At 40.2% G+C, this 17049-nt stretch overlaps 1 protein-coding gene across 1 annotated transcript; it reads right to left on the reverse strand.

Moving 5' to 3' along the window:
• Nucleotides 1–11020: 11020 nt before the first annotated feature.
• Nucleotides 11021–16502, reverse strand: LOC123397069 (ankyrin-1-like). The gene is made up of 11 exons (XM_045091760.1): nucleotides 16418–16502; nucleotides 16166–16312; nucleotides 15918–16049; nucleotides 15671–15816; nucleotides 15445–15531; nucleotides 15166–15294; nucleotides 14026–14178; nucleotides 12208–12309; nucleotides 11597–11767; nucleotides 11434–11513; nucleotides 11021–11277 (listed from the first exon to the last, which is right to left on the reverse strand). Exons 1-11 carry the CDS (start codon nucleotides 16500–16502, stop codon nucleotides 11232–11234), a joined length of 1278 nt encoding a protein of 425 aa, XP_044947695.1. The 3' UTR covers nucleotides 11021–11231.
• Between the last annotated feature and the right edge of the window lie 547 nt (nucleotides 16503–17049).

The raw sequence follows: 17049 nt of genomic DNA on the forward strand, positions 1-17049 counted from the left end.
TTCTGAGTCCCTATCGCCTCTCAATCCCATGACACACTGCTAAGTGGATGCAAGATCATCTAGGTATACACAACGATTGCCTTCTCCATCTTGAGTATGCTTGGCCTACTCAAGCTTGAGTATGTTTTCTCCCTCCTGAAGGACACGACGAACTAGTTTGTCCCACTTTTATAATGCCACGGGTATATATAGGCATGTGCTATGCATGTGACCTTCCTTGAAACCCTAGGAAATAGCCGTGTGTTGCTCTAGCATTGAGAGCACCATAAACCCCGTTGTAGCTTCATTCAAATCAGCCGCTGCAAATTGATAACGATTGGTGAAGTCACAGAGCTAGCTAATAAACCTAACCAAAGAAAGCAAGTTGAAGGTGGCACATTCGTGGGGCAAGTATGCCACTTTGGCTGCATGCTTGTTTGGTGGGTTTTTGCGTCTATCACTTGAGGTTTCAGATAATTTTATATACGGTTGAAGACGATCTGTGCTCTCTAGCATCTGACGTGTTCTCATTGCTCTTAGGGGCACTCGTGGCCAGGCCCAGGCTATACCGGCTCGCTCGTTCACTAGCTGTAGCTAAAGGAACATTGTTTGCCACTATACGATAAAGTTAAATGGCCTTTCCTTCAACAAACATTACGAATGAAAGGATTCAATGAGGCTTGGAGGACTCAGGTGGATTCTTTTGTTCAAAGTGGTAATGTTGGGATTAAGATGAATGATTATATGGATCATTATTTTCAAATCCACAAAGGATTGAGACAGGGAGATTCGATGTCCCTGATCTTATTCAACATAGTACCTGATATGATCACAGTTCTCATAGGTCATGCTAAAGCGAGTGATCTAGTAGGAGGGCTAGTTCCACATCTTGTGGATGGGCGGTGTCCATCCTACAATATGCGGATGATACGATTTTTTTCATGAAATATGATCTTGACAAAGCTAGAAATATGAAGTTGATACTATGTTTGTTTGAACAGTTATCGGGACTCAAAATTAATTTTAAAAAGAGCGATTTGGTCTGTTTTGAACATGTGAAGGAAGAACAATATACATATAAACAATTATCCGGACGTGAAATGGGTTCTCTCCATTTAGTTACTTGGGTATCCCTATTCATCATCGGGAACTTAATAATAAGTAATAGAAGTGTATAGAGGATCGGTTTGAAAAACGACAAAGTTGCTGGAAGGGCAGGCTTATGTCTTATGGTGGAGGGTAGTGTTAATAAATTCAGTATTGACAAGCGTGCCTATGTTTTTATTGTCATTTTTTGAAGTACAAGTGGGGGTGCGGAAAAGACTTGATTTCTATCTATTCAGATTTTTTGCAAAGTGACTATAGTAAAACAAAATACAGATTGGCTAAATGGAAGATGATGTGCAGAACCAGAGATCAAGGTGGGTTAGGCACCGAGAATTTACAAATTAAAAATAAATGCCTATTGAGCAAATGGCTATATAGACTATCAGTGGAGATGCAAGGTACATGGGTACAAATTCGCGCAATAAGTACCTACAACACAAAACCTTGGCTCAAGTTACAGTAAAACCTTCGGACTCATCATTCTGGAAAGGTTTAATTTGAACAAAAGAAGTTTTTTCCCACAAGGTGAAGTTTCACATTGAAAATGGTAACAAAACGAGGTTCTGGGAAGATACGTGGTTAGGAGAGACGTTTCTAGACACACAATATCAGGCTTTATATAATATTATACAATGCAAGGATGTTTATGTTGCTACGATTATGCAAACATGTTTTCTTAATATTCAATTTAGTAGATCTCTGGTAGGAGAACGTTGGATGTGTGGCTCCATCTAGTCCGCCGATTGATGTAAGTTTACTTGTCGGACCAACATGACACAATGCATTGGAGATTAACTACAAGTGGTAGTTTCTCAGTGAAATCAATGTATACCTTATTAATGTCGGAATGATACCTACTTGTCCACACTTTTGGAAAATTAAAGTACCACTGAAGATTAAGATTTTCATATGGTTTGTTCAGAAAGGAGTGATACTTATCGAGGATAACTTGCTTAAACAAAAATGGGTAGGTAATTCAGATGATGCTTTTGTCATCAAAATGAGACTATTAAACACCTCTTTCATGAGTGCCCTTTGGCCATACTTCTACGCCGTGAAATTCATATAGCTTTTAACATTACTTCTCCAATGAGTATGAACACGTTATTTGAGACGTGGCTCAATGGAGTGGATGCAGGGAAATTAAAGTAAACTCAGATAATGTGGAGGTGATTTCAGCATTCAAAGAAGGGTATTCATCTTCGGTGATCAACGCGATCTTTGATGATTGTTACTTCTTTCCTTAGATTTCAATCATATTATTTTTGAACATTGTCATAGAGAGAACAATAAAATAACCCATGAATTAGCTAGACTAGCTAGATTCACTCCTCCATATGTATGGTTGGATGCAGTCCCGTTAGCTCTTATTCCTTTCATTGTTTCTGATGCTACAATTGTAGCCGATTAACAAAGGAGGTGTGGTATTCAAAAAAAGCCACACATTTCCGCTCTCCTGTCTACCACGACACGTCCAACGCATGCGTCGGCGCGCACACGTCCAACCCCGCCACGTCCGGCACACGTGTCCGAGCACCCCTGCCCACGTCAGGCTTGTGTGAGATGCCCTTGTGAAAATTGAAAATAGTTGGTGAAACCAGCTAGCTAATTAATTATATCAGACCAAAAAGTTGCAAATATAATAATAATTAGTAAATATATGCGGGCACCGCATACGCAGTTCACCCAGCTCCTAAGTATTATGGAAATCTTCTACATACTCCATGAACAAAATTTAAATTGTAAACTTCCAACGTTGCTTGATTTTTCTTGTTTCAAGGATGTGTTGCGATTTACCCTAATTTCCATTCCACAACTTTATTACAGCAGGTTGACAAGATATTGCAACCTTCAGATCCTTATCGAGCTACTCCATGAAGATGGCGCGTCGATCGACTCCATGCCGTCGGTCTCCATCGTCCACTATCCTCTAGATGGAGGTATTCGGTCCGCCATTGAACACCAGTTATGATTTAGTATAGTGCTTGCGTTTTCTCTTCGTCATGCTTCCCAATCCGTATGTACCTCATGCCTCCCAATCCTATGACACACCGCTATGTGGATATTAGTATTGGACCCAATGAGGTTACGCAACACACTGCCTTCTTCAGCTTGAGTATGTGTTCTCTCTCCTGCATCGCCAAGAGAACTAGTTGGTGTCACTTTAATTTATAATGCCATGCGTGCAGTCATCTGTTTTGTATGTGACCTTAAGTAAAATCCTACTCGCTCCGTTTCAAAATATAAGTCTTTTAAGCGATTTTACTAGGTGTCTACATACGAAACAAAATAATTAAATCTACACTCTAAAGTATGTCTATATACATCCGTATGTAGTCTACTAATGAAACTTCTAAAAAGAATTATATTTAGGAACGGAGGGAGTAAAATGAATAGGCAACAAGTACATTAGTGAAAGTGATTAAAGCACTAGTAAAAAACGAGCCATTAGTTCAGGTTTTAGAAGGCCTTTAAGTCCTGGTTCTTCAATTGGCACTAAACAATCGGGACAAAAGGTCGGAATTTTTAGTCCAGTTGTTTTATGAACCGGGCCCAACTGTGCTTCACTTGACCGCTGTGACGCGCGAGGGCAGAAGGACCTTTAGTCCCGGATGACTAAAAGACGGCCATGCGTCAGGAGCTGCCAGACGCTGTTTTTTTTGAAAGGAGGGGTTTAGGGGTTTCATATTGTGTTTCACCTTTTTTTGTGTTTATACTTCAATTCATTTACATTTAGGGTTTCATTTTTATTTTATGTTATTCATTCAAATCGATGCTAAGCCCTGGCGTTACATATATTGACACTACCAGGGGAAACCCTACGAGTAGCGCCGGTTTTTGGACTATTAGTACTTCCTCCGTCACGGTTTAGAAGGCACAGTTAGCCTGGCGTGCATTTTCAAAATAAATAAGGTTTAAGGCGCGAAAGCAATTACTTTTATTAATTAGTACTAGTACTACTCATGCATGCGCCTTTCCAATTTGTTGTTCACACATTAGTACTAGTATTTTTTCAGTTGATTAGGCGCATTAGCATTTACACCTGCTACATCTCACAACCAATCGATGACTACCTTGCTCTCAGAGATTTTTCAAGCGTGCCTTCTAAACCGTGACGGAGGGAGTATCGCGGGTGCCCGCGCTACTACTAAGGTGCTCCAACTTTAATCAAATATTATGTCATATAACTCATCATTATGTTACTCATCTAACAACTCATCATCATCAATCATACCAAGTTAAAATCTCATAAAACACAAAAAACCTCATAATAATAACCATCCTAATCGATCATGCCAAGTCAATAAAAACCAGAAAAACGTCTCTTTCATAGGACCTAGTCCTCTCTCCTAGGTAAAATATCATAAAACATAATAACACCTATGTCTCCCTGATGAACCAGAGAGATCCAACTGTCTCCATTGTGGTTTGCGATCCTTTTTTATTTCTCTCCATCCTTCAGTTTGAAGACGTCTTTGTGGGTTGCGCTCAGTCGGGTATGGAAAAAAGAACCGGGGCCTCATAGGGCTTTTAGTTGTCATATAACCTTTGTCATGCATCAAAGGAGGCACAACATCATTTAACAGTTTCTCTTGAAGAACATAATAGTAGCCTAGTTAGCAATGTAATCAACACCATTTACGCAATAGCAGTGTACTTAATTGGCAACTCTTGCCAAGATATTTCGACGAATGTCATCTGTGGTCAACCTATACACTAGTGGCATGTAAAATATATAATTTGGGTCAGTTCCCAAATTATACCGGAAGTTGTCCCTACCAACTAGGACACCAATAACAAAGTTGATAAGAACATGCTTCTCCTCCCAAGTTAGATGTGATTCATAAGTGTAGTACGTCGTGTCAGTTAATTTCCATATTTCAGTCGAAGAAATAAAATAATCTATAAATTATAAATTAACAAATTTAGTATGGATGAACACCAACTATTTTTAAATATAGAATGCAAATTACTTGACAAATATGATTCCCAAACTCACATGGAGGTAAAACAGGAATCATATCGACATCCACCCACATGTCGATGTTACCTTCAATATGATCTTCACGAAGAAGATCGAAGGTTATTTCCATATCCTCCTGAAATCCATATGTCTTGCAAAGAGCTTCCCAATTTGAGCAGCTTAATTATGTGTTATTAACTGCATTCATTACTTCGACCAGAAATGTGTGACCATGTTTAGTTCTCAGGTTAGCTCTCCTTGTCTCCATACTCTCGTGGTCTTCAAAACCGAGCCTCTTCAAGACATACCTTCTTGCATGGCAGGGGAGGAACTAGTCGAATTGTATAAAAAAGAAATTACACGTTGAAGTAAAGAAACAGAAGTCATGCTTAATTACCAAAAAACAATTGTCATTGTTGCATATCGTACAAACATCGCAAGTTTCGTCAAGATTGATGGCGAAGAACCTGCCGTCTCGGAGGTGAGGCCTCTCGCACACATCCCTATAGTCGCCGCAGAGTTCACACTCACAATAATCGTCGCCAGACATTTCCTATGTTCATGGATTAATTGCAATGAAGTCAACAAGATGCAAACATGCTTTTATAGATATAGACTTAGTAAATATATGCAATGTAGGTGCTGGCAGAACATTGACAAGCAGTTTTGGCATGGATGTTACACTAGGAAAACAAACTCCAAAGAGCAATAAAAAGATATGCAATTATAGTAGACATGCCATAGTTTAAAATGTTCCATGGTGCAAAAACATATGATGCATGTATCAATTACAAATGAACTCACAAGTTGCAACCTACTGTTAACAACAAACTGTTATAATTAACATGTCATCTTTAGATCAATTTTAGGTCATGCTAAAGTAGCTTTACAAGGAAACAAAAAAGCATGGCATGAATGTAATGATAAAGCATGGAAAAACATGTTTACTGATCATGTTAAGAAAAGTTATAGATTAGTGGGAAACATCATGGAAACATGGCAAGTTCTAATTCTGTCAGTTTCAGACTTAGCAGATTTTTGTTTAGAATGTATTCTAAATATTGAAATGTACCAAGCAAACATGCGGAAATAACCAGTTTGTGTGCATCATGGAGCCACTATAACCGAGAGTTTTGTTTGAAATGTATTTCAAATATTGAAATGTACCAAGCAAACATGTAGAAATAATTCTATCATATTTTGGGGCTCCGACCCTTTGCCCTTGACGTGCTCCAAGAGTGGGAGAACTTCTAGCATTAGTCAACAGCCAGATCATCAACAATGTAAGGTATGGGGGCATCCGACACCCATGATTGTGTTGTTTGTATTCGTATGTTCTTCCCAATTGTGTATGACTAGCCAAGTACTTTTTTATATTACAATATTTTGGAAAATATAAAAAGACATCAATAGTTTGACAAAAGCAACTTCCATTCTACAAAAAGCTTCATATATTTGAACAGACAAACCTTAACAATATATGTAAACAACACTCATGTACTCAATATCATGCCTTTGAATGAAGATTAAAATAAGAGATAAGGTGAACCACATAGCAAGATCTCAAATAACGACATATGCATGCACATATAAAACTGCTAGATATGCAATCCGACAAGGTATACGTCTGTTCTAATCATGCATCTTTGGTAGGGGCTATATGTACGTTAAACCTCCTCAATATATTTGTGAGAAATACAAATACATGTCCCTCATGAGTGTTGAGAGGTCTATTTGAAGATATATAAGAAAGCAAAAGTGACTACTAATACATGTCCCTCATGAGTGTTGAGAGGTCTATTTGAAGATATATAAGAAAGCAAAAGCGACTACTAATAACAATTTGAAGTTCACAAAAAATTTGTAAAACACTCATATGAAAAATACTCGAGTCGAGATTTGAATCTGATAGAATATTATTAAGAGATCCATTTAACATCTTTCCTACATATTTAAATGTACGATATTATGGTCGGTCTTAGCATTCTTTATGTAGGTCCATCTGGTCCATGTTTGAGTTTATCCTAAATTTATTTATGATACAACTCTTCCTGCATGTTTGATTCTAACTAACAAACATCTTCCATTTTATGACTTCGGAGAAGGTAGGAAGGAGGGAGGAGGGAGTATACCGGCCGATTGTGGAGCAGTTGCGTCGGGGCAGGGGCGCGGCATCGTCAGGGCAGGGCAGGGGCACGGGGAGCAGCGATGTCAGGGAAGGGCAGGGTGCGGGGCGCGGCATCGTCAGGGCAGGGCAGGGGCACGGGGAGCAGCGATGTCAGGGAAGGGCAGGGTACGGGGAGCGGTAGCGTCGGGGCAGGGCGCGGCGGCGTTGGGGCTGAGGGGCAGGGCGCGGCGAGGGCGTCGACGGTGAGGTCCGGCAGCCTGGTGGCGTCAAGGTGGTCGGCGGCACCGTCAGAGGAGAGGAGGAGAGATCGAAGAACTCGATGGGGATTGAAAATTTCCCTAGGTTTGTTGGTTATATATCCAACACTTTAATCCCCGTTGGAGCCACCAACCAGGTCTAAAGGGTTGGGGCTCCCGCCCTTTGTGATGGCGAATTTCACCTTTAGTCCTTGTTGGTGGCTCCGACCGGTACTAAAGTCCACCTTTAGTCCCGGTTGGAGCAGGCTCTCCCGCCCTTTCGTTTGGCAAAATTTCACCTTTAGTCCCGGTTGGTGGATCCAACCGGCACTCAAGGGGTGGTGCTGGCACGACCGAGGCGGGGTGGAAGTTTAGTCCCACCTTGCTAAGCGAAGGCCACTCACATCGGTTTATAAGCCCCGTCGCGACTATTGCCCCTAGCTCCTGTGTAAAGCACGCAATAAATGCCTAAATTCCAGATCCGGCGAAGCCCCATCGGATCCAGCCCTCCGCGTCCCGCCGGCCTCGCCGGGGTCCTGCCGCAGTGCCCGTGCCGCCATGGATGCCCGACAGGAGCTCGTGGCCAGAGCCCCCGCTCGCTCGCCCGGTGCCTGGCCTCGCCAGCGCATGGGCCCCGAGCCGCCCCAGTTCTGCACCTCTCCCTCAGCCGCCCAGGCCGGCCCAGTTCACCCCCAAGCCGGCCCGAGTGCCTCGACCGGACCCTCTCCTCCGCTTGGGCCAAGCCCGCAAAGGTGAGGCCCCCCTCTGTCGCCTATAACGCGCACTAGGTGCTAGGTTTTAACCTGCGCCGCCCTGTCCAGCCCAATAGCGTTTTTTTTGTTAGTTTTAGAATTATAAAAAATTCCAGAGATATGACGATATTAAAATGCCCGAAACTTTTTATCCGTAAGTCGGAACGAGGCGTATTTTATATGGTTTTGTGTAGTTTTGCGTGTAGAATACGAACTTAAAACATGCATAATTGTCTGACGAAGTTTGAGCCGCCATATGCCTAGGTTTACGTGTTGTTTCAATAGGATACGTCCCGTATTTAATTTTCGCGCAAGTCCGGATTGCTCGTATGCCGTATTAGAAATGTCCATGTTTAAGGAAACATTTTTGCATGTATTTTAGAGCCGTCATTGGTATTTTTACGTGTAGGATTTGCCGCTAGATTATTTTCCCGTGTAAAGGTTTTTTTTCTCGCATTTTCGTGTGGCATTATATTGTTGTGCAACCCCACATATTTTATATGTTTTCGGGGTGCAATTAGTTTTAGCATTAGAGCAAGTTAGTTCGCGAGATATTTTGCTAAGTTGCCCTTTTGTTTAATTCGTAGGATTTATTCCGTGCCTCGTTTGAATTAGTTGTCAACTAGGGAGTTCTTCTTAGATGTTTTGTTTAGCCCCTGATTTTTTTGTTTGCAATAGAAATGCATGTTTAGGTGTTTTTTGCTTGCTCTCAAGTTGATAGAAATAGTGCTGATTTGGAGGAGCTGAAATATTTCTAAGTCTGGGATCTGTTATTATTTTGTTGCTGTCTTGTCTTGCTTGCATCTTGGGAACTGTAGCTCTTTTGAGGTTGGTCCAATGGAGTTAGTTGTAGCCCTATGTTTCTCTAGCATGCTGCAAAATTTTATGCCATTTGGAGTCTTGTAGATATAGGTTTTGCTGCAGTCAATATTGCTTCAGATCGAAAACTGCACTTTCGTGAGGTGTGATTTTCACTAAGTCTGAACTAGTGTGTGAGATGTCATTTTGTGTCTTCTTTCCCTAGTGATCCATGATGCCATGCTAGTTGTTGTTGGTTGTTTGTATTAGTGCATCTTGCCCTCTTTCGTGTCATGCCTTGCTTGAGTTTATCGGGGTAGTGTAGCTCGTAGTTGTGGGGTGTAGAAAATGCTATGTGGCTGATTTTGGCAGATTGTAGTGATTTCTTGATTTGCTCGTATCTTTTGAACCGTAGCTCCGATTTGAACGTGTCCTATATGAAACTTGCTTAGAATCTCGTGTAGTTTCATTTTCTCTTGCTGGTTGCATGTGTTGAAGTGCTCGTAGCCGCCGTTGCACACATATTGCATTCATGCCATCATATCTTGCGGTGCTTGTAACTTTTGATCCGTAGCTCCGTTAGAGATGATCTTTATGTGTAGATTGCCTGAAATGACGCGTAGAATCACGTGAACCTATTTGTTTTGCTGTTTAACAACTAATTAAATGCATTAGTTCAGATCTGGACAGAATTGTAAATTAACATGTGAGGTCGTCTCGGAGGTGTTATATGTTATTTCCGACCTCATTTAAAATGCCTAGATAGGTAGATTAATTGCGCTTCACCTCTTGCCATGTTTAATCACATTTAATATTGCCGTGTACCTAATCGGGATATAACTAAATAATTAACGTGGAGTTTCGTCAATATGCAACTCGTTGCGTATTGAACTCCACTTAATGTGTAGTGTTTGATTGTGTGGATTGTCATGCCGTGACTTGCATGTTTTCAGCTGCTTATGCATCATTTGTGTTGTGCATCGTGTGATGATTTGTGTTTCCGGTTTCCTCCGTCTCGATAGAGTTCCGCAAGCATGTCGGATGTGAGGACCCATTCGACTACATCGGTTCGTTGGCTTCACGGAGTCATTCTTCTTCCAAGCGGGATCTCAGGCAAGATGATCATTTCACCAGATATCATTACTATCATTGCCATGCTAGTTTATCGCTTCTATCGTTTATGTCTAGTTGCCTACCACCTGTTAAATATCAGCCTCTCAACAATGTCATGATTACCTTCAACCTGTTCGACCTAGCAAACCACTGATTGGCTATGTTACCGCTTGCTTAACCCTGTTGATAGCGTTGCTAGTTGCAGGTGCAGATGCTTCCATGCGAAAGCATGGGTTCCTTGTTATATCACCATATTAAATGCTATTTAATTTAATGCACCTATATACTTGGTAAAAGGTGAAAGGCTCGGCCTTTTCTATTCTGATGTTTTGTTCCACCTTTGCCCCCTTAGTTTCCGGCTACCGGTGTTATGTTCCATAATCGAGCGCTCCTAACACGGTCGGGGTTGTTATGGGAACCCCCTTGATAATTCGTTTTAGATTAAAGCTGGTCTGGCAAGGCTCAACATTGGTACTACATTTGCCTAATCACCTAATAAAATTGCATAGGGACCCGCCAGCACCCGCGGACTATTTTAATCAACCCCCGGGCCAGTGCTCCTCATGAGTGTTGGTCCAAAACAGAGCAGCTTATTAATTTCTGACCATGCCATCTTTCGGTCAACAAACCGTGCTCCTTTTGGTGAGCCGATACTTTTTCTTATCATTATATTCTTGCCAAAAGAACCTGGATCTAAAGTACTCCAGTCTATGCAAGACAGTTTAGGGAGTTGGAAAAAATAGAGCATATAAAGAACCATATTTGAGAGAACTGAGTTGATCAAGACTGGTCTTCCTCCCACATAGAGCAACTTTTCTTTCCAACTGCTTATCCGCTTCTCCAAACACTCTTCTACATGTTTCCACTCCGTGTTAGTGAGGCGTCGATAATGTATCAAAATTCCCAGATACTATAATCCCCATCACATAGCACATTAGGCACATGCTAGCTGCCACACATTTCAAAGGTTCTGTCGCCCAAAATAAATTCCAGATTGCTGAAGCTAAGTTCAGCAACTTCGAAAACACAAACAAGCTGTCTAGTAGCAAACCACGTAACACGCGGTCTAGTAGGACAGTAGAGACATATGATCACATCATAGGTAGGATAGGCGGGCTGAATTCCCTCTTACTAATACAAGCTTATATGCCAGCTCAAGGGTTCTTATCTCCAGAGCGAGCAGCAGACTCCATGGCTTCCCTGTAATCCACAAGAGTGAAATGCGTGAGCGACAATAATTTCACAGATTTCTAAGCTTAGTAGAAAGAGCTCTGATTTCCATGTTTATCTTACTCCTTGGACGATGTATTAATTCAATAGGGCAAGTAGGAAAACAAGTAAATGCATCTTGATTACCCTATAGCTCTCTTGATCTCATCGCTCTCAGGTTCACATTTCAGTGCTTCCCGGAATGCATCAGCTGCTCCTTGGTAATCCTATACAGAAAAAAAAATACAACGGGAAGGAGATGAGGTGGAGAAACTGAATCTGACTGTTTGCGAGGCTAGATTGGCCATACCTCCATGAATGTCAAAGCAGTACCCTCACGGAACCATCCCTTGCACCAATCAGGCTGAAGCTTTCTGCAATGTTGAGCATCTGACAAGGCGCTCTCCAATTCCCTCATCCGCAGCCAGCAAGCGCTCCGGTTAGAAAACATGGTGGCATCAGATGAGTCTATCTCAATCACCTGCATTAACAACCAGCATGCATGCAATCAGTTTAGCAGGATCCTTTCATTAGTTCAAACATATCTACTGATGGCAGTGTGCATCAATCAATGCGAAGGCCGGGGCAGTTATGCCTTAAAGAAATAAGAATGGTCCTGATTTAACCAAAGCAGAGATAAAATATTTAGTGTGGCCTTTTAGTCACGATACGGGATGCAGAGTAATTGCTTTTCATGCCATCTGATGTGAGGCAGCCTTCCTTCTACGAATATTTCAACATAAAAATCAACTAATCTATGAAAATTTCATGTTGTGATAACTAGTACTCCCTTTGTAAACTAACATAAGACGTTTTAGATAGTGATCTAAAACGTCTTATATTACTTTATAGAGTAGTATGCTGCAAGAATAACTGAAGTCATTACAATTTCTGCTGGGCATCTGATGTTTCATAACTCACCCGTCCAAAGAAGTATAGTGCGGCATGGTAGTCCTTGTTTGCAAATGCAGCCCTCCCGTGTGACTTCAAAGCAGTTATGTTTCCTTCCCCAGGAACAGGATCCTGAAGGCAGTATCAAATTTAATAAGCATAGTATATAATAATCTCTTTGGCTCGAATTCCTTAGTTTAGAATCATATGATTATTTGTTTCCACTTCAAGTTACAAATTCCAGAGGGGGAGTGTTGTGGAACCAACATAACCTAAATTTGTCCTTCATACTCGCTACTCCCTCCGTTCCTGACTATAAGGTGTATTACTTTTTCAAAAAGTCAAACTGCTCAAATTTTGATCAAGTTTATAGACAAAATATCGATATATAGAATACAAAATCATCAGCTCTAGATTCTCACTAAAATATATCTTTATATTATATATATTTGGTATTGTAAATATTTATATAGCCATAGTGTTGATCAAAGAAAGACATTGTCTGACTTTTTAAAAAACTAATACACCTTACATTTAGGAATGGAGAGACTATTAAATAAAACTAGCAACTTGATACTCATAATTTTGAGGAAATTATTTTAAATTTTTTGAATGGTACTGAGAAATAAATATATAGTTTTATGAAAATTCAGATTGTGCCGTACGGGAAATAATATGATTATGCAACCATTGAAGCCCCTTATGCTTCTTGAATATACTATATTTTCTGATCTACTGATCATTATGTATTTATGCACACTTACAATGATCTACTGATTTTGGACTTATAATGAAAATAGGTGCAATAATTTATCTCCACTTTTATCTTAGTATACTTTTATTATATAATTGTTAGATGTAATAATTAATATAGAAAAATAGGCAGTATGTGATTTCCAATAAAGTTAATTACCTATGTGAAAATTTCAATTTTCTGTCTTACCAAATTACTTATAATCTCAGTTTTAGCTTGAAAATGCAATATGGGACGTGAGGCATGGAATTGCTGATCAATCTCTGGGATGTAGTTTAGATATCTGATCAGGATGTTAGGCCCATGTTTTCTTCATGTCGGCGTAAACCCTAGCGGTTGTGGCAATTTCGTACTGAGTACGGTTTCCTGCTTTCATAACTCTGCGTCGGTCCACCATATGGACCAATTCGGTCTCATGACTTGTCTATTTTTTTTGGATGTTTGCATATATCAATATCAAGGTTTGGAGTGTTGACTGGGCTTGCCACTCGTTGAGTGATATCGAGCATTTGTTTGGCGGGCTGAGTTTTAAAGGGATCTTAGGGACCTCCTTGAGATGGGCCGCTCATGTGGCTTTTCAATCATGGCAGATTAGTCTAGATCTTGCAGGTTCGATCCTCTATAGTTTAATCACTGGAGAGGACAAATTGATGTCAAAATGAGTAGGAAGAATTTAATGATATTGACTTCAAGCAGGGACCTTCATGCAGAATTCGGATAAACCGAAGACCTTCGTTTTTGCTGTATTTTTATCACCGTGAAAACACTATTCATGGAAACATGTCACTTCTGTAGGCATTACTTTTTATATGCATATGTCAAGAGAAATTGTTCAATATATATACTACAGACGAATTTTGCATGCCAATTTTTTTCCATTTTCACAATGTGGATTTATTATATATTTTAATAGGAGTTAACAAATAAAGATACAAAATACTATTGTTTAGGATGACAAGTATTAACGAATAAAGATACAATATACTATTGTTTGGTACAGGTTTGTGCAGTAAAGAAACAAATGGACGTAGAAAACAGAAGGCACCAAGGATACAAGGATGCTATATTTGTTAGTAAGTTCTGCACACATATACCTGACACCTGATAAGTGGAGATTCCATCGTTCTAATTATCCCATCAACAGTCCAATATGGCAGAGATGGAACTTGTTTTGTCTTGGAAAACAGAATTTCAACAAGGTCACGTCGACCACACTTTGCTGCTAAATTGATTGGAATATCCCCACCCTATATTACAACACAAAGAGAGGGAGATATAATATAATCCAGCATGAATGAAAAGGGATCATAAAACTGAGTTTTGTTGCCAGAAAACATTGTGAAAATAAAAAGGGATATTTCTATGTACATTGGAAAATGAATAGAACAAACTAATCAATAATAAAACTACATCATCTATATGTTCTTGTCAGCAAGATCAAGTACTACATACATTGGAATGAGAAAGGTGTAACAGCACTTTATGAACAGTAAAATAAAAATAAAATAGAAAAAAGTTTTAAAATATGAAACTTTGCAACATATAAGATGGTCAAAATTTATAGGTTCTTATAAGTTTTCATGTTAAAATATGTTGTAGAGAAAGGTATACAAACAAGTTTCAGATTTCAGTGCTAAAAGTGCTCAAAATTTCAAGTGCTATTTTTTTTCCTGTGTACAGCTCCTCAAAGGTTTTTTTACATGAAAACTTGCAACCACCTAGAAAGTTTGATCATATTTGATCTTGCAAAGTTTCAGATTTTTTTAATTTTTTTCCATTTGTTTTCATGTTACTGTTCATAGAGGGTGCCTAGGCACCCCGGTGCTGAAAATCCACTCTCCATTGGAATAGATAAACTGTCACCAATAAATCTGATCAGTAATAATCATGTGGGATGATACTTCATTGTTCCAAACCATGGAACAAGATACCTACAAATCACTAGAGTTGCAAATCAAAACATATGCACAATTTAAATTAATCATTATTCTTTGCATCAAAATTTGAACGTTAATTTTTTTCAAAAATCAAGATCAATAGAACCCGAGATCTAAAAGCAATTTCCATCGTATTATGTATAGTACTTTAAGTTGACAACTTACTTCATAAAAATCTCTTCTATCTATCTCAGCCTTAGGTTCAGACAAGCACTCTCCCATGGGAAATGCAAGAGGCTAGCTTACACATAAATTACCCAATACACAAAAGCAAAGATACATAAGAATCATGCAAACCTCGGCAGGAATATTAGGATCTGCCCCAGCATCAAGCAAGAACTTGACAATATCTGTCCAGCCAGCTTCCACTGCGTGTGTAAGAGGAGCCGGGCCGCGGTAAGAGTTACTGTTGGCATCAGCACCAGCCTATTATTGTGAAAATATATAACAGAAAGTAAGAAAAAATTGAAGCCATGTCATATGCACGAGACTGTAAGATCAACCAAAGTAGCAAGCTAGAGTTCGGACAGGCACAAAGAAATACTCAAATTAGGTATGGTGAATGAGTTACTGGACCTCAATCAGTAGCCTCATGCATTTGATGGACTTCTCACAGCATGCCAGCATGAGTGGTGATACGTTATCATCCATAAGAATATTGGGCTGTTTTCCCGAATGAGGAAAAGAAACAGTCAGATCTCAGATGGCACAATTAATAATAATGAAAAGAAAATGCCTGCCATTCGGCCACAAAATTTCTAAGTACCCACGCAGTTCGGTTATACTGAGTTCATAAACATACATCAGCACCATGCTCCAGCAGAATCTTTATGGCCTGATGCTGGCCCCTCGAAGCAGCCACGTGCAATGGCGTCCCAACATAAACCACGAGCATAATGTCTACAGGAATTCCTTGGGACAGCAACAGCTCTAAAGGCTCACATAGCCCTGGTGTGGTGGCACAACAAATTAAGATCAGAAGTAGATCTTTTGCAGGTTAGATCTTGAATATCTTAGACTGAAGACTAACTAGAGTGAGGCAAAATCACCTCTCCCGGCTGCAATGTGCAGCATCGTCAAGCCTTGGGCATCCGCCTTTTTCGGGTTAGCACCATGATCGATAAGGTACTTCATAAGCCGTGCGTTCCCGGCGTATAGAGCATAGCTCAAAGGTGTTTTACCTGCAAAAATGAAAAGAAATGAAATGAGATCCGGTACTCACATGCACGGACAAACTTGTTGCCAATTTGCCATGCATGATACATCCATCGATAGCACCAAGACACAGTGCACGCACCTGTAGTGGTTGCTGAGTTGACACCAAGCCCTACTTCCTCTATCAAGAACTTGCAGCACTCCAGGCAACCCTTGTCTGCAGCTCGATGCAGCGCGTTAGCCCCTTCCACGTCCTTGGCTCCCCGCAAATCCATCCGCTCTGCCATTTCTATCAAAGAGAACATTATTGTAAGCCCTAAGCACACATGCGCACGTGCACACAGAGAGATCAAGAGAGACAAAGAGATAGAGAGAGGTAGAGAGAGATAGTTACCCTTGAGGGCGCAGAGGTCGCCGTCACGGGCAGCTTGGAGGGCGATGCGGTTCTCGACAAGGACGTTGGAAGAGGAGGAGACCATGGTAGAGTCAGATCTTGAGCGCACGGTGACGCTAGTCGAGTGTTCTGTGGAGTTTAAAATGGAATGAGGGAAGGGAACGGAACTTGAACAAGAGGAAGAGACGACAAGGAAGTCAAAGATAAGAGGGGTTTTTATGCGAGAGGAGAGAGAAGAGGCGATTCAGCCCCACCAGCCCTTTAAACCCGGAGAGAGGAAGTATTTAATAGAAGTAGCAAGGTGACACTCATAATTGTGAGGAAATTATCTTAAATTTGCTGAATGGTAACAAGAAATAAATATATAGTTTTATGAAAATTCAGATTGTTCGGTACGTGAAATAAAATATTTGTGCGACCATTGCAGTCTTTATGCTTTTAGATCTACTAGTCGTTATGTATTTAGGCACACACTACCAAGATCTACTGATTTTTGACTTATATTAAAAAATAGGTGCATTAAATTAACAGCCTGATATTTTGCCTTTTGTGAGAATTTCAAATTTATCTCCATTTTTACCGTACTATACTTTTATGATATAATTGTGAGATGTGAGAATTTCTAGATTATG

The sequence above is a fragment of the Hordeum vulgare genome, chromosome 5H (assembly GCF_904849725.1).
Source record: "Hordeum vulgare subsp. vulgare chromosome 5H, MorexV3_pseudomolecules_assembly, whole genome shotgun sequence".
NCBI classification, from domain to species: Eukaryota; Viridiplantae; Streptophyta; class Magnoliopsida; order Poales; family Poaceae; genus Hordeum; species Hordeum vulgare.

What these genes read in the sequence shown, in the direction of transcription:
- LOC123397069 (XM_045091760.1), bottom strand. Translation starts at nt 16,502, where the DNA reads ATGGTCTCCTCCTCTTCCAACGTCCTTGTCGAGAACCGCATCGCCCTC. An exon ending in CACTATACTTCTTTGGACGG is followed by an intron (nt 11,768 to 12,207) that starts GTGAGTTATGAA and finishes TTGTTAATGCAG; the next exon opens with GTGATTGAGATAGACTCATC. An exon ending in GAGATCAAGAGAGCTATAGG is followed by an intron (nt 11,278 to 11,433) that starts GTAATCAAGATG and finishes TGTGGATTACAG; the next exon opens with GGAAGCCATGGAGTCTGCTG.